This window comes from Brassica napus, chromosome C9 (genome assembly GCF_020379485.1).
Source record: "Brassica napus cultivar Da-Ae chromosome C9, Da-Ae, whole genome shotgun sequence".
In the NCBI taxonomy this organism is placed as follows: Eukaryota; Viridiplantae; Streptophyta; class Magnoliopsida; order Brassicales; family Brassicaceae; genus Brassica; species Brassica napus.
The window spans coordinates 32,980,602-32,997,786 of record NC_063452.1 but is presented as its reverse complement, the minus strand read 5'-3'; the positions used below and the strand labels follow the sequence as shown (position 1 = coordinate 32,997,786).

The 17,185-nt window shown below is 49.4% G+C and overlaps 2 protein-coding genes across 2 annotated transcripts; one reads left to right on the top strand and one right to left on the bottom strand.

Moving 5' to 3' along the window:
* Window positions 1-5,785: 5,785 nt before the first annotated feature.
* On the bottom strand, window positions 5,786-7,251 carry LOC125592591. Its single transcript, XM_048767852.1, has 3 exons — window positions 6,984-7,251; window positions 6,394-6,864; window positions 5,786-6,009 (listed from the first exon to the last, which is right to left on the bottom strand). The coding sequence occupies exons 1-3, from the start codon at window positions 7,249-7,251 to the stop codon at window positions 5,786-5,788; spliced, it is 963 nt and encodes a 320-aa protein (XP_048623809.1).
* Window positions 7,252-11,575: 4,324 nt separating this feature from the next.
* LOC125592590 lies at window positions 11,576-12,503 on the top strand. The gene is made up of 2 exons (XM_048767851.1): window positions 11,576-11,718; window positions 11,777-12,503. The coding sequence occupies exons 1-2, from the start codon at window positions 11,576-11,578 to the stop codon at window positions 12,501-12,503; spliced, it is 870 nt and encodes a 289-aa protein (XP_048623808.1).
* Window positions 12,504-17,185: the final 4,682 nt, after the last annotated feature.

The window sequence follows — 17,185 nt, the reverse complement described above, 5'->3', positions numbered from 1 at the left end:
GCAAATTGAGTGCACAGGTTATTCCTCCAGACCCCAGGCAGGACACCGGCTTCTGGATCCCCGCTGGTAGGAACCCCGGTTCCCAGGATCCCCGGTTCCCTGCTATGGAGTTTTCCAGGCCCGGTCCCAGGATCGCCCCCTTCCTCCAGGAAATGGAAAAGTTCCGATAAGCATATTTCCGAATATGGAAGAGTTTAACCTACTCCAACCGACTAAGGCCCGCCTTAGGAAGACAATATAAAGGGAACCTTAACCCTAAAGCAAGGGATCGATACTTCGAGACTTAGAGATTAGAGCTAGGCGGCTAGAACTAGGGTTCTTACTCAAAACTGTTGTAGTTCCAGCTCTTTGATCTAATAAAACGTCTCTTTCTACTTTCTTACTTGTAAATCAATACAAATACTAGCCTTGTCCACCGTTCCGTGGTACTCACAAAGATCCTACACAAAAATCCCCTAACAACATGAATGTAGTTGTACCCTTGATTCCGATGGCCTTGAAGTGGATTATCAGGAAGAACCACCATGTAGGACCTAGTAAATGCTCTAAGGGCGGACATCACTGTCGCACAGGATCAAGTTGAGCTTGTAAGACTTTCTTCTTATCCTTTATAAGGATGAGATGTTGCCCCATGGTGGGGATTGGTCGGAGTTGGCCGGAAGTTTGATGGAGAAGTCGGGAGCGTCTGCATAAAGGGTGATGCTTCTTCTCATACCCCAAATGCTTGTGCAGCTCCTGTAGCTATACTCGGCCTCAGTCCAGGCAAGACTTCAGTTTGCATTTCTTGAGGGTCTCTGAATCGTGTGGAGGAGTGTATGGGTCAGGACCCAAGAATTCTGAGAGGGAGAATCTTGGCGAGGCTGAGGATTAGGGGGATGAGGAGGTTTAATAAGACCCGGAGGCCGAAACTGAGGAGAATCCTCATACTCGATTCTGCTGGCCTTGCTTGCGACTCTTGAGCTTGTAAAAGCTGTAATGGACTTTCATTCAGGTCTTCGCACCGGTCTCCTTATTGCGTTTAGCTACCTGATGCTCCTCAAGGTTTTGATGTTATAGCTATAGCTTCTTGCGTTGTCCCAGGATTGTACCTTGACTTTTGGCAGGGGGGACGTTCAGCATGTTTGTCTTGGTGCCTGGAGATAACCTAGTTGATTCTTGGTACCGGAGTAGATCTTTTGGACATGTTGTTTGCGGCGAGCAATAGTTTCCATGCCGAATAAAGAAGGTGGAAACATTAGTTGAACTCTGCCATTGATTCTTGGCCACTCTCAACTATGTAACATTGCAATCTGCCCCCAGGAGGTAGGCCACCATCAATGTTGGGATGACCTTGCGTCGTGCTTTCATGGAACCCGGAGGATCCTGGGCATGCTCCCCCAAAGTCTGAAGATTTAGAGATACATCCTTCTGAAACTCATGGCTCGTGGATGCGATTCTTCATAAATTGGAGGTTGTATGGACTTTCGTCCAGGAACCCGGAGACTGGATGCACTTTCGTCCAGAAACCCGGAGGCTGGATGGACTTTCATCCAGGAACCCGGAGGCTGAATGGACTTTTGTCCTGGAACCCGGAGGCTGGATGGACTTTCAAGTGAACCTTCTAGTATATCTTTTCGACTCAAAGTCACCTCCGTCGGGTAGACTCTCGTTGATTGCTAGGTAGGTTTTCTGGAGCAGTGTCTTCCTTTATCAAAACCTGGCAGTGTCTTCCAATGCGTCGTCCATCTACCTTTGTGGAGACTTAAAGACAGAACCAGATGTGTTAGGTTCATGGGCTTGGAGTATAGGGATGCATCACATTCCACCTTCCGTAGATAAGTTACTCGTGATTTTTTCCCAAGAGATAGCATGTCTCTTTGATGGACCCGGAGATTCAATAGCAAGATCCTGGGATCTAACAGAACCGTGGTTTTGCTTCATAACCCAGAGAGGTTTGTTGGGACACAGGGGTCTCGTTGGGATCCGAACGTCGTTTCTGGAGCCTGGAGGTCGCATTTAGAACCTTCAAAAAACTTTGAACCCGGAGTTTGAGTAAGGACCGGGAGGTCGTTTGGGAACCTGGAGGTTCCTTCATACCATGAGGTCGTATTTAGGACCCAGAGGTCGAGTAAGGACCCGGAGGTCGTTTGGGAACCCGGAGGTTCCTTCAGACTCTGAGGTCCTATTTAGGACCCAGAGGTCGAATAAGAACCCGATGGTTGTTTGGGAACCCGGAGGTTCCTTTAGACCCTGAGGTCGTATTTAGGACCAAGAGGTCGAATAAGAACCCAAAGGTTGTTTGGGAACACGGAGGTTCTTTCAGACCCTGAGGTTGTATTTAGGACCCAGAAGTCGAATAAGAACCTGGAGGTTCCTTCAGACCCCGAGGTCGTATTTAGGACCCTAAGGTCGTTTTGAATATGGAGGTTGCTCTGGACCCGGAGTTTCCTTCTGGACCCGTCGGTCGTTTTGAACCCGGAGGTCGTTTTGAACCCGGAGGTTTCTTTTGGACCCGAAGGTCGTTTTGAACCCCGGGTTATATAAGAACCTGGAGGTTTACTTTTTCCAGGCCCTGAGATCTTTTCAGGACCCGAAGACTGCATGGGAACCCGAAGGTTCGTAATAACCCGGGGGTTCTGATCTAATAACCCTGAGGTTATCTTCAGACCCGGAGTTCGTAAGAACCCGGAATATGTGGTTTTGCACGGACCGTACTCCGCCTTCCTAGGCAAGATTACTCCCAGTACTTGTTCGGATTTCGCTTTCTGCCGCTCCGAAGCTGGCCTCTATCGAGTTCCTATGTCGTATTCTACTTCTGCAGGAAGTCACTGACAGGCTTAGAGGGTGCTTGTGTGGGTGTTATGACCCAAGTGCCAGGCTTCGCTGGTTTCCACGTCTAGAGAAGCAGGGTTTTAATTGCTCCATGTATTTCACAGTACTTTTGCAATAATTATACCATGTGTTCCCTGTATTGTGTAGCACGGAGCGTTTTAATACATGTACTTTTCACAATGGTACTCTAGGGACCCCAATGCGCTTTAGGCTGCATACGGGTTTTAGGTAGTTTTGACAGCACACTCAGGCTTGCGCAGACCCATTCTTGCTTTATGTCTCATACCCATTGTCGCTCCCTGTACAAACTTTGAGTTGAATACAATACTTTGTGTTTGTACTTATGCCTCCTGCGTTGTTGCAGGAATTGGCATGTTTCATTCGATGCTCCCTGCGTAAGAGTAAGCGTGTAAGCTCCTTACACAGTACTTTGCATGTTATGTAATATGCTCCCTACCTGAGAGTAAGCGTGTAAGCTCCTCAGGCAGTACTTTGCATTATATGTAATATGCTCTCTGCCTGAGAGTAAGCGTGTAAGCTCCTCAAGCAGTATTTTACATTATATGTAATATGCTCCCTGCCCGAGAGTAAGCGTGTAAGCTCCTCAGGCAGTACTTTGCATTATAAGTACTTCGTGCCCCGCATGGGAGTAGGCTCTTTAGCATGAGTACTATATTTGACCGCATACTATGGCTTGTGCTAGCCCATTCTTGCGATTGTCAAATATTTTCCATGCGTCATATGTGTGGGTTTTCCATTTATGTGCAAGATCATAGGATCTAGTAATCCCTTTTAATGATCTGGAGGCAGGGATGGATGCAGGGGTCGGAGCCGGAGCTTCTCTCAACAGGATCCTGGAGGCCGGTGTCCTGCCCGAGGCCTGGATGATATTTCCCAACCAGTTTGCCCCTTATTTCTCGATTTTGTCCTCGAACTCGGGGAATAACCTGTGCACTCAAGTCAACCGGAGTTGCTCATTCTCAGCAGGCTTCCCCTAGACAGGACATCACTCCTGTAATCCTTCTTTCCCAGGTTCTTCTTAGGTCTGGACCGTGTTCGAACCTGGGGGAGAACAAATTTCCCGGGGATAAACCGGGGCCTAGTAAGCGTTTCCAGGTTCTAGACTTGCTTAGAGATGACCTGGCGAGATTCAGGACCTTGGTTGCATTCCATCGGACGTCAAGACTTATTCATGGGGCTTGTGGCCTGAAGTAGTTCTCTTTGGTTGGCGCAAGACCTGATGGAGAAACGTTTGATGCTTCAGTGGGCATCAACATTGGCTTGTCGGTGGCAGGTCCTTTGGGCTTGGCGTGAACATGACGTCTGTCTGAAGTGTCCTTTTATCGGTTCTTCTTAGGCATGGGCCGTGTTTAAACCTGGAGGAGAGTCAATTTCCCCGAGATAGACAGGGGTCTAATGGATATTCCCGGGCTTGTGCCTGGTTTTGGTTAATTGACCTAGGAAGATTCAGGCACCTGGCCTTGCATGTTGATTGGACGGCAAGACTCATAGGTTTGGCTGGTGAAGATCACTTGTATCTGTTGAAATTTGCTGTAGGTGATCTGTTGCCCCGCTCGGAAGCAGGAATTCTTGATCTCGGATTCGCATTGCAGTAATCCGAATGGCACATGACCGGGGCACGGAAGCGAATTACCTACATCCTGACTCTAGGATGGAGAAGTTCCGTACTAGGTAGTAATCGAGTGAAAACCGCGATTTTTGTCATTCCTTCTTTGGGAGGAACGAGACCCTTTGTTGAGGCGTGGAGGCCGATTCTTTGTCGTACTATCCTGAGGTATTGACGTACATCGTGTAGGAACTCGTAGTCCCTGATGATTCTTCTCTGGAATCTAAGGCTCTCAAGGGCTTCATGTTATGATCATGTAGGACCTGTAGATTTATCCTTGGGAACCTGGGGTGTTCCGAGGAATTAATGTTCTGACCCACGGGAGGGTCTGTAGATATTGCACCCGGAGGTGAATCTTCATCTTGTTGTCTTGAACCCATAGTCTCTATTGACTTCACACAACATCGCACACTGTCCTCCGGAAATGGACCACTCTCGATCTCAACTGGATGTGGGCCAATGTCGAGATTGCGCTGGTTGCCTTTTGCTGATCCGTTCAGGATGTCTTCAGGCCCTTATATGGCAGCTTCCTTGTTCCGGAACTGTTGTGGAACGCGTGGTCCTGAAGATTATAGGGATATCGTCCCGAAGCCTAGAGTTTCTCAGATGTAACCTCCTTAAATATGGAGGTCGTGGGATTCACCCTCTTGGAGCCCGGAAGTTCTGGCACATATTATACTAAAACCCTGAGGCGGTAGGACCTATCCAACGTCGCATTCAGAGCGAGGAAGGATCGAAGGGTTGCGAGGTTACTGCTACCGCGACCGCTTTGCATGCCAAAATTTGAGACGTCTTTAACGAAGATTGCCATTTCTCTCGATTCCTTGATGGTCGTTCGAAACAGGGACGTGGCCTTTCCGAGCGTCGACGGGAGCTTGAGCGGGATTCAGCTGGTTGCGGGCGAAGGAGGATCATCTCCGGCGGGTGAAGAGGCCAAACTCTCTTCTCGCAGAGAGGAGTTAGCCGCTATTGATGGGGATTTCGATTCGATCCTCGCTGGCTTGAAGTCCGAATGCAACCTCTTCTCTGATTTGGATGAGCTTTAAGAGCAGTGTCCTTTGGTTGAGAGGAGTGGAGATGAAACGGCTCCGCACGCGGACGACGCTGGGGGAGAAGGAGAAGGCGAAGGCGAAGATGATGTTCCGGCTTCGGGGGATGTTTAAGGTAGTTGTCCTGTTTACAGGATTTGTTTTTTGTTTAAAGATGTTTTTGTTTGTGGTCCGGCCGTTGGCGGCCGTGTTTTGTGTTTCGAGACTGGTTGTTTGTGGCTTTGAATCCCTTACTGGCGGTCTGTTCGAGACGTTAAAGTTTGCTTGTTGTGATCAGCAACAGCGATAATGTTGGATGTCATCTCTTTTGGAGATGTTGGGACAGGAAATCTGTCCAATTGATTTTCGGAAAAACTCTTATCCGACTGTTAGCGACGTCTCGCGGTGTCGGAATTTGAGCCCTTCCCAATGCCGCATTTGGACCTTTTGCAGGCTTGGAATCCCGTCTGGGTTGTTGGGATTCGGTGCTTAAGAGGTTGGCGTCATTAGAGTTTCCCGACGACGAAGGCCATTTTGCATTATCTTGAAATATTTCAAAAATTCGGAAGTTTGAATAGTTATCTTCGAATTTGCGGGCGTATACAAGTATACATACCCACTCCCCCCACCTTTTTTGAGAGCGAGGATAGCTGAACTCGTCTTTCGACGAGCTGCCTACGTACCTCCTTCGAGGATCAAGCCATCTCGTAGTTCAGGATATCACGTTTACGATAGGTTAGTGATAGTATTTTTTCAGATGCATTGCGTTCCAGGTTCTTGGAATCTTCACGTCTTGCATGTTTACGATTTGGTATGGTCCTGGTCTAACTACCTTAATGATTTTATATGGTCCTTCCCAGTTTGCTCCCAATTTTCCCGCGTTTCGTTCAGCGCTGTTTTGGAAAAAATTTCGCATGACCAAGTCACCTTCTTTGAATCTTCGATGGCGCACGTTCGTGTTGTTGTACTTTGCGGCAGCATGCTGATAATTCTTGATCCGTATTAGAGCTTGATCTCGCCGCTCGTTGATGAGGTCTAGATCATCCAGCAGCATTGCGTTATTTGACTCTTCCCGTTCAGGTAAGAGTCTTCTTCTTACTCCAGGGAACTCAACTTCTGCTCGGATCATGCACTCAGTTCCATATACGAGGGCGAAGGGTGTTTCTCTTGTCGCTCGCCTCGGAGTAGTGCGGTACGACCAGAGGACGCACTCGAGTTCCTCCGCCCAGCGTCCTTTCTTGGCTTCTAGGGGCTTTTTTAGACCATCGAGGATAGTCTTGTTGATGGTCTCTGCTTGGCCGTTACCTTGCAGATATCTTGGGGCTGATTTTGTCAATCGTATTTTCCATTTCTCGCAAAATGCTTCGAATCGAGTAGAAATGAACTGGGATCCGTTGTCTGTTACAATTTCGTATGGGACTCCGTGCCGACAAAGGATGTTTCTCCATACGAAACTTTCGACTTGGGCATCTTTGATACTTGCCTAGGATTCTGCTTCTACCCATTTTGTAGGGGACCGATGATATCCACAGACCAGCGCATAAACAGATATGGGGAAGAGATGGATGACAGTTCTTCCGCGTGTTGACGAATCGTTGGCGCGTGTCTCTGGCACTTCTCGCATTTCCGAGCAAACCTATCGCAGTCTGCGATCATTGTCGGCCGGTAGTATCCGTGACGCTTAATTTTTATAGCGAGCGATCTTCCGCCGGAGTGGTTCCAGCAAGACCCGGAGTGGATTTCTTCCACCATTTTCTTGGCCTCGGATCCTTCTACGCAAGTCATGCGTGGACCAGAGAACCTCCATTTGTAAATTTTCCCGTCGACGGCGACATATCTTGCTGCCTGGGTTTTGATTTTTCGGGATGCCCATTTCTCTTGCGGCAATGTTCTGTCGACGATGTAGGCTCGGATTTTTTCCAACCAAGGTTTGTCACAGCCGTACTCGGCCTGTTCTAGATTTTCCTCGGTTTGGATCTCTGGTCCTCTTCATGCTCTCGGATGAGATTATGGATGACCGGAGGTCCGATGCTCGGATGCTCGACAAAATCTACTGGGATTATCCTTTTAAGGCCGGGATCTGAACTGGATGCCAATGCTGCTAACGCGTCGGCTTGGGCATTCTTCGATCGTGGGATGCGGGGGAGGGCAAAATGGTCAAAATCGTGGTCTAAGACTTGGATGAGCTTGAGATATTCTTCGCTATACTGGCTCGCGACCAGTTGCGAGCCGCAGTATGCGTGGAGATTTCGTATTTTCAGACCATGGGCAAGTCGCAGACCTGCGACTAGTGCCTCGTACTCTGCTTCGTTGTTAGAGGCATGAAAATCTAGTTGGAATGATTGTTCTAGAATCTCTCCGGTAGGAGAGGTGAGACGGACTTTGATCCATGAGCCTTGTTTAGACGAGGATCCATCGACGTGCCGGAGCCAAGTAGAGTTCGGCTCTTTGTTCGTCATGTCTCCCATTGGCAATTCTACTAGGAAGTCCGCAAGTACTTGGACTTCGCGCAAGTTCTCGGTTGATACTCGACAACGTACTCGCTTAATTTGACTGTCCATTTGGCAAGTCTTCCCGATTGGCTCGGATTGCGCAAGATCGTTCGCAGGGGGAAGTTTGTCAGGACGATGATGGTGTCGATTATAAATATGGTCTCAGTTTCTTCGCGGATGTTACGACGGCGAATGCCAATTTTTCCATTAAGGGGTAGCATGTTTCTGCGTCTAATAGCGTTTTGCTTATATAGAAAATCAGCTTTTGTTCTCCGCATTCTTCTCGGATTAGGACACCGCTCACCGCGGTCGCCGAGACCGCGATGTATAAGAATATGGGCTCTCCTTCCACTAGTTTTGCAAGAACCGGTGGCGTAGCCAGATAATGCTTTAGCTGTTGGAAAGCTTTTTCACATTCTTCGGACCACTAGAATTTCTTATTGCCTTTCAGGGTATCGTAAAATGGCAGACACTTGTCCGTGGACCGCCAGATGAAATGATTGAGAGCCGCGAATCCCTTGGCATGTGACGAGGTAACCGAGGAATTCTCCTAACGCCACCTTGAATCTACACTTTGTCGGGTTTAGTTTCATGTTGTGGATGTTTAACCTCGCAAAGCATTCCTCCAGATGAGCGATGTGATCTTGCTCGTGAAGAAATTTTACGAGCTTGTCATCGATGTAAACTTCCATGGTCTTTCCGAGTTGTTCTGAGAACATACGATTCACGAGTCGTTGATAGGTGGCTCCTGCGTTTTTGAGCCCAAAAGGCATTACTTTGTTGCAGTATGTTCTGCGATCTGTGATGAATGCAGTTATTTTGCGGTCCTCAGGATTCATCATGATCTGATTGTATCCTGAGAAGGTGTCCATGAATGATAAGAGTTAGTTCCTCGCGGTTGCTTCCACCAATCGATCGATATCGGGCAGCGGATAGCAATCTTTCGGACAGGCTTAATTGAGATCGGTGAAATCGTCGCAAATGCGCCATTTGCCATTTTTCTTCTTGGCTACCACGGGGTTGGTGAGCCAATCCGGATATCTGACCTCAGTTATAAAGCCTACCTCGAGGAGCTTCTCAACTTCGATATTAACCGTCGAAGCGCGTTCAGGGCCCAATTTCCATCTTTTTTGCTTGACCGGTTTGCACGTCGGATCGATATTCAGTTTGTGACACGTTATACTGATATCGATTCTGGGCATATTTTCCGCAGCCCAAGCGAACGTATGAAGATTTCTTTTTAGACAGGTTAAGAGTTCTACCTTCAGTGATTCGCTCAGATTTGCTCCAATCTCCACGCATCGTTCGGGGAAAGTTTCATCGAGACAGACAGAGATAACTGGTTCGCAAGTCGGCTCGCGCTTCTCCTCTAAGGCCTCGGCCTTTTTTAATTGCCAGAAAATCTACGCCGAATCTTGTTCCAGGGTTTTTTCGATGGCGGGGAGTTTCTTCTTCTTGTTAGGGGAGGTTTCTGCTATCGAGCTTTTTCGCTTTAATTCAGCGGCGGAAAGAAACTTGCGAAACCTTGGGATCCCCTTCTATAGTGTCGATTCCATGGGGAGTCGGAAACTTAAGACATAAGTGGAATGTTGACGGGATGGCTCGCATCGAGTATAACCATGGGGTTCCTACGATCGCATTATATGATGTCAGTCGATCAACGACAAAAAATTCCACAATTTTTGTGACGCTTCCAGCCCTGACCGAGAGGTTAATAGAGCCAAGAGCCATGGTTGCGTCTCTTGACAGTCCGACCACGAGGCTAGGCCCTTCAATGATTGCATGTTGGCCGATAGCCATTCTCTCGAGGGTGCTTTTGAAAATAATATTAGCCGAGCATCCGGTGTCGATCAATACTCTTGCTACTTTGATGCCTTGGATCGTCGGTTCTATGACAAGGATGTCGTTCCGAGGTTTGGCTTGGTCAGCCGTTGCTCTATCCTTGAAAGAGATGACGTCGCCAGCAAATGGGTTCAGCATATCATACCTTTATCGTTTGATGATTTCTTGAGATAGAGAATCCGACCCCCCCTCCTTCTAGCACCAAACTGTGGGAACCAAAATTCACACCGTTGATTTTTGTTTAATGAATAAAGGCGGGAAAACCTTAATTTTCCAAAGGTCTCGGATCTCGGCGAAAACCACACAAAACGAAAAAGGAGATAGACAAAAATATCGACGTAAACAGATTTGAAAGCGTTTTATTGATTTCAAAGAACAAAGTTACAAGATATCACCCGAAATCTTATTAGCCAATTACAATCGACAAAGAGATTTTCAGAATCAAAGTACGCCCCAAACGCTTGGAGTCGAACTCGCCTAGTCTAAACGTCCTAGGTCCTAGCTAACAGGGGTTCTCTAGGTCTATCTCTCTTTTCCTCGGCGCCTCCTGCTTTGGATCTCCTTATATATGCTTCCAAAGTCGGTTCATCTCGCTTTTGGGCCTAATTATCGGCCCCTTTTGACGGGAGTATCCCATTCCTTCGGATCTTTGCAACCACCTTTGGATACTTATCATTCATCTTTCCTCCTGGGCTACAAATAAATCCTTGGCAGGCCTGTCCTTATCCGGATAGTTTTGGGCCGTTTGGGTTACTCGTCCAGCTAAGACGACTATCATCCGGTCTGGTCGTTCCCGTTGTTCGTAACCGGTTAAAACGGTTCCTTGGATGATCCTTTATCGTTGAACTCATTCGTAAATCCGATTGGATTCGATGCTAGGAGAGTCGGAAGAAAATGGACCAGAAGTGATACGGCGAGCCGGGCTCGCGCCAAGCTGGTCCCCGCGGGGCGACCTGGGAATGCATGAGCCGGTCGCTGGGGGTGACCAGTCCCTGCGTCGCGCTAGTCGCCGGGGGCAACCCGGGAAAGCACAAGCGGTCGCCAGGGGCGACCCGTCGTCATGTCGCGCTGGTCGGCGGGGGTGACCTGTCCTCGCGTCGCGCTGGTCGACGGGGGCGACCCGGGTTTACTTGGGAAAACTATTCGCGATGTTTCCGGCCGCGAGTTCCCTTTGGCGCGATTTCTTTTTATAAAGATTTGTTTTTCCCGAACTTTAGTTGTTTCAAACGAAGATCTTGGACGTTGGTTTCGGCTCCACTCTGACCGGACCTGCTCTGCAATGGTATATCAACTTACCCTCCAGGTCCATAGCCTCCTTTGCGGTTCTCAGAGACAAGTTCGTGGAGCAATTTGCCAGCAGCAGGGACCTAGAGAAAACCTCCGACAGTCTCTATGTAATCCTCCAGCACCGAGCGGAACCCCTGAGAGGCTACATAGCCCGCTTCAATCAAGAAAAGGTGGCTATCCCCGAATGCAGTATCCCCACTGTTATCTCTTCTTTCAAGAGGGGTCTGCTCCCCGACGGTGACCTCTACAAGGAGCTGACCAAATACCAGTGCAAAACCATGCAAGACGTCCTATCTCGAGCCTGGGCGCAGGTCAAATGGGAGGAAGACGTCGCCAGCCGTGCCAAGGCGCAACAAAAGCAAGATCCCAAGACGACCAGACCAGACCGAACCGGGCGAGACGAGAAACCCTCTCAAAGACCAGCTAGGGACTCCGGAAATCGAAACCGGGGCATGTACCAGAACCGGTAAATCGAGAAGGCAGAAGGGATGGCAGTGTTCACGTGGCCAGACATCTCTCACCTCTCCGCCTCAAGGCCGGAGCTTATCAATGTTCTGAGGCAGATGGGCCAGCAGGTCAAATGGCCTCAGAAGATGAAAGCCCCCGACTCTTTCCGGAACCCTGGCTTCTGGTGCGACTTCCACAGAGGACTGTGTCGCACTAAAGATCGAGGTCAACGAGCTGCATAGGAAAGGGCACCTCAGGGAGTTCCTTTCCGAGAAGGCCAAGGGCCATCTAAGCAAGGAGACAACGGGTAAGCCCACTGAAGCTGTTCCCGTCTTGCCACCGCGACAGGACCGAGTGATCCATGTAATCTCGGGCAGTTCAAAAATCAGTGGCATAAGCCATGCAGCCGTGAAGAAAAGCACCTGGAACGCCAAGCACAGCCTAGAGGCAGCCAAGCCAAAACGCCAGCTCGTAAGGACGGACGAAATAAGTTTCATGGCCAAGGAGCAGGAGAAAGTCCTCACTCCTCACCACGACGCCCTGGTTATCTCGCTCACTCTAGCAAACTGCCTGGTAAAAAGGATACTGGTAGATAACAGAAGCTCGGGCAACATCATCTTCCAGGCCGCATACATGGACCTGGGGCTGGAGAAAGGCGCTCTAACATGGAGGGTAACCCCCCTTATAGGTTTCAGCGGGGAAGTCAAGCAAACCGCCTGGGAGATAACCCTCCCCGTGTACGCCGAAGGAGTCAACATGCCAACCAAATTCCTCGTGGTTGATTTCGATTCGTCCTACAACATCATCTTAGGACGGCCCTGGATCAACAGAATGGGGACCGTCCCCTCGACTCTTCACCAAATGGTGAAGTTCCCTACGCCCTGGGGCATAAAGGCGATCAGAGGGGATCAAGAATATTCCCGCTCCTGCTATCAGACCACTCTGAAGGGAAAGACCAAGGTCTTATAGCAATTACAGAGCAAGTCTCCGGCTCATCACACTGAGGAACCGGAGGTAGAAGAAATAGATGAGGTGCCATTAACCGAAGGGGACGAGACTCGACACCTCAAGATCGGCTCCAAGCTAACGAAGGATTGAGAAGAAGACTGATAAACTTCCTCAAGTCTAACTCCGACTATTTTGCTTGGTCCCACGCAGATATACCTGGGATCGTTCCGGAGATCGTCATGCATAAGCTGCAGGTGGACCCCCTACATCAACCCGTAAGACAAAAGAGACGGAAGTTCGCCCCCAAAAGAGACGCGATCATCAACGACGAAGTCAAGAGCCTGATCGGCGGGGGGTTCATTGGCGAAGTGCAGTACCCAGAGTGGCTAGCCAACGTCGTCGTGGTCAAGAAAAAGAACGGAAAGTGGAGAGTCTGCATCGATTTCACGGACCTCAACAAGTCCTGTCCAAAGGATCCCTTCTTGCTACCTCATATCGATAAAATCGTGGACGCCACTGCGGGCCACCAGCTGATGAGCTTCATCGACGCGTTCTCCGGCTACAATCAGATACTTATGCATCCGGAAGACCAGGAGAAAACATCCTTCATGACGTCCAGAGGGATCTACTGCTAGAAGGTTATGCCCTTCGGCCTAAAGAACGCGGGATCGACCTATCAACGGCTGGTGAACATGATGTTAGCGGGCCAAATTGGGAGAACCATGGAGGTCTACATCGACGACATGCTGGTCAAATCCCTGGAAGCGGAAGACCACATATCTCATCTGCAGCAAGCCTTCTCCACCCTCAGGAAATATAACATGAAGCTCAACCCGGCTAAATGCTCATTTGGGGTCAGTTCTGGCAAGTTCCTCTGGTACATCGTAACCCACCGGGGCATCGAAGCCAACCTGGAGCAAATCAGGGCCATTCATTTAATCCCTTCTCCGAAGAACATCAAGGATGTTCAAAAGCTAATGGGAAGGATGGCAGCCTTGAGCAGATTCATCACCAGACTCTCCGACAAATCTCACGCCTTTTTTGGAACTCTCAAGAATCCGAAGGATTTCTAGTGGACGGGAGAATGCGAATCCGCTCTTCAAGAGTTGAAATCGTATCTTACCACTCCTCCTCTCCTGTCTAAGCCACTATTCGGTGAAGTCCTGCTACTATATCTGGCAGTGTCCGAACACGCTGTGAGCGCCGTCTTATTTCGCGAGAAGGGAAACAAGCAGCTACAAATCTTCTATGTAAGCAAGGCTCTCTTGGACGCGGAAACCCGCTATAGCCCCCTCGAAAAACTGGCCTTAGCCCTGATAGTCGCTGCCCGCAAGCTCCGACCCTACTTCCAGGCTCATCCAATCGTGGCTGAATTCTCCCCTGACTTGCGCCCAGCCTTGGAGCAGGAGGTACGCCTCCAAGGCGAGATTAAGGAAGAAGGAGAGTGGATCCTACACGTTGATGGATCCAGTAACGTCAGAGGAGCTGGAGTAGGGATAGTTCTTACCTCGCCAACAGGGAATACAGCCACAAGGGCCGTGAGATGCAACTTCAAAGCAACCAACAACGAAAGCGAGTATGAGGCCCTAGTCGCGGGCCTAAACCTTGTTAACCAAATGGGGGCAGAGAACATCCAGGTCTTCGGTGACTCCCAGCTGATAATTAACCAGGTACAGGGGGAATATCAAGCAAAAGACGACAGCATGATCCAGTATATGGCGGTCGCTCAACGACTAATCAAGAAGTTCAAGAGCTGCAAACTCACTCAAATCCCGCGGGAACAGAACTCACAAGCCGATGCCCTGGCTAATCTAGGGTCCCCCCTCGAAACATATAGCCAGATGAGTATCCCCTTGCTCGTGCTTTAATGGCCAGCTACCATGGCGGAACCCCCATCAGAGGAGGTCTCCGCTGTCGAAGAAGGCGAAACCTAGATGACCCCACTGATCCGGTACCTGGAGGAAGACATCCTCCCGGAAGACCGTAGCGAGGCCAGAAAGATCTAGAAGCAAGCCGCGAGGTACTGCATCTCCTAGGAGAAGCTGTACCGGAGGTCTTTCTCTGGCCCGTACCTAAGGTGTGTCACACCCCAAGAAGCCGCTAGAATCCTTGTAGAACTACATGAAGGAGATTTTGGATCCCACTCTAGCGGCAGAAGCTTGGTGCTCAGAGCCGGAAGGGCTTGTTACTACTAGCCCACAATGGCTGCCGACGCCAACAGACAAGCCTAGCACTGCGACCAATGCCAAAGGCACGCTCCGGTCTCCAAGATCCCCCAAGAGAACCTCAAGTCCATAAGCTCACCATGGCCCTTCAGAAAGTGGGGCAGGGATATAGTAGGTAAATTCCCTATGGCGCCGGGGCAGAAGGTCTTCCTTCTAATAGTCACTGACTACTTCTCCAAGTGGGTCGAAGCAGAAGCGCCCAGCCGCATAACAGATCTCCACATCCGTAAGTTCCTGTGGACCTATGTAATCACTCACTTCGGGGTCCCCCACGAGATCGTCACCGACAATAGACCCCAGCTCACAAGCCACAACTTCAAGGTGTTCTGCAAGGACTGGGGCATAAAACTAACTTTTGCCACACCCCGACACCCCCAGTCTAACGGACAAGCCGAGTCCACAAACCAAACATTGGTCAATATGCTTAAAAAGTGACTGGAGGGCTCTCACGAGAAGTGGACGGAAGAACTACACGGAGTCCTCTGGGCCTACCGGACCACTCCAAAAACAGCAACAGGAGAAACCCCCAGCACACCAGTCTGCGGCTCTGAGGCCATTGTACCTACATAGATGCACGTAAGAACAACGGTCTTCGGGTCTATCTCTCAGGAGGAAAACAACGAGCTGATGGCGCTAAGCCTCGACCTGCTCGATGAAAAAAGCGAGGCCGCTCGACTAAGAAACTGGTCCTACCAGCAAGACGTCGCCAGGACGTACAAAAAGAAAGTCAGAACCAGAACCTTCCAGCAAGGGGACCGGGTTCTACGATGAGCAGAGAAAATGACGGGGAAACTCACCCCAGGGTGGGAAGGACCCTATAAGGTGATCGAGGTGCGGAGAGCATGCGCCTACAGGCTGCAAGATAGCAAAGGTAAAATACAACCTAACTGCTGGAACGCCCTGCACCTCAAAGCTTATCATTTTTAATACGGTCTCCGGACCATGATTTCTATACTACTATATACTATTATAATAAAATATTTCCAACTATAAAAGTAGAGGGGAAATCATTATACTTAAAGGGCCATACGAGCTGGATTAAGTCTCCAGGGACCTCCGATCCTGGCCAACCCTCACCAATGTGGCACGACCACAGTGGTATGAGACCTAAAGCAGGAATGGGTATGCGCAAGCATGAGTATGCTGTCAAAACTACCTAAAACCCCTGTGCAGCCTAAGGCGCATTGGGGTCCCAGAGTACCAATGTGAAAAGTACCTGTATTAAAATGCTACGAGCTACACGATACATGGAACACATGGTATATACTCATTGCAAAAGTACTGTGAAATACAGGGACCAATCTAAATCCTGCTTCTCAAGACGTGGAAAGCAGCGTAAGCCTGGCACTTGGGTCATAACACCCACACCATCAACCTCTAAGCCTGTCAGTGACTTCCTGCAGGAGTAGAATACAACATAGGAACTCGATAGTGGCCAGCTTCCGAGCGGCAGAATGCAAAAACCAAACAGGTACCGGTAGTAGCCTTGCCTAGGAAGGCGGAGTACGGTCCTTGCGAAAAAAAACACATTTCGGGTTACCAAGGAACTCCGGGTCTCTATGCAAGCCCCCGATCTAAGGAGCAAACCCAAGGTTCCCCAAACGATTCTGGGTCCTACGTATATAATCTAAGGAAGAACCTCCGGGTTCCCCTATAGCCTCTGGGTTCCAATCAAAGATCTCAGGGTCTAAGGAAGAACCTCGAGGTTCCTATACGGCCTCAGGATTCCGAGGATAAAAAAGAAGTTAGAACCTCTGTGCAGCCTAGGGCACATCAGGGTCATCACAACTTCAACGAACCTCCGGGTTCCAAACAATAATCTCCGGATCAACACCTCCGGGTTCCGACATGGCCTCAAAGGCCTATTATGATTCTAGCAAGAAGGATAGAACCCTTGTGCAGCCTAGGGCGCATCGGGGTCATTACATCCCTAAAGAACCTCCGGGTTCCCACACGACCTCAGGGTCCAGATACACTAGGGTCCCAATACGATCTCCGGATCTAAGGGAAAAAGCCCTGTATTCTCATACGACCTCCGGGTCCGAATAATAAAAACCTACGGGTTCCAACCACGATCTCCGGATCTAACTAAAGAATCTCTGAATTCCCACATCGCCTCCGGGCCCCAGTCTTGGTCCCAGGACCTAGAGAAAGGACCTCCGGGTCCCAAACGAGATCTAAGAGTCCAAAGAGAGCCTCTACTCCTCCACGACCCTCAAATCTCCACCAAATCCCAGATTACAAGGACGACCTCTAGAGACTCGATTTAAAGCAAGCAAGAGTTTAGGTAAAAAGAAGGTCACATCAGGGCCATTGTTTGAAGAAATAATAAAGGCCACAAAGGACCAAGGTTTAAACAAACATCATAATTCAAAAGAAAGCAACAAAAACCAAAATCTCAAAAGATAAATCAGAAAGAAGGTCCCTCCGAGAATCTTGACCCTATAACAGATCTCGGGGTTGCAGCCTGGGAGAGAT

Excerpts from the sequence above, each read along its gene's own strand:
- LOC125592591 (XM_048767852.1), bottom strand. The coding sequence starts at position 7,251 with ATGACTTGCGTAGAAGGATCCGAGGCCAAGAAAATGGTGGAAGAAATC. Across the intron at positions 6,865-6,983 it reads CTGGTCTGTGGATATCATCG|ACAACGGATCCCAGTTCATT; the intron begins GTCCCCTACAAA and ends AAATTGTAACAG. Across the intron at positions 6,010-6,393 it reads CCATCGAAGATTCAAAGAAG|ATAATGCAAAATGGCCTTCG; the intron begins GTGACTTGGTCA and ends AAATATTTCAAG.
- LOC125592590 (XM_048767851.1), top strand. The coding sequence starts at position 11,576 with ATGGCAGTGTTCACGTGGCCAGACATCTCTCACCTCTCCGCCTCAAGG. Across the intron at positions 11,719-11,776 it reads TTCCGGAACCCTGGCTTCTG|GAAAGGGCACCTCAGGGAGT; the intron begins GTGCGACTTCCA and ends CGAGCTGCATAG.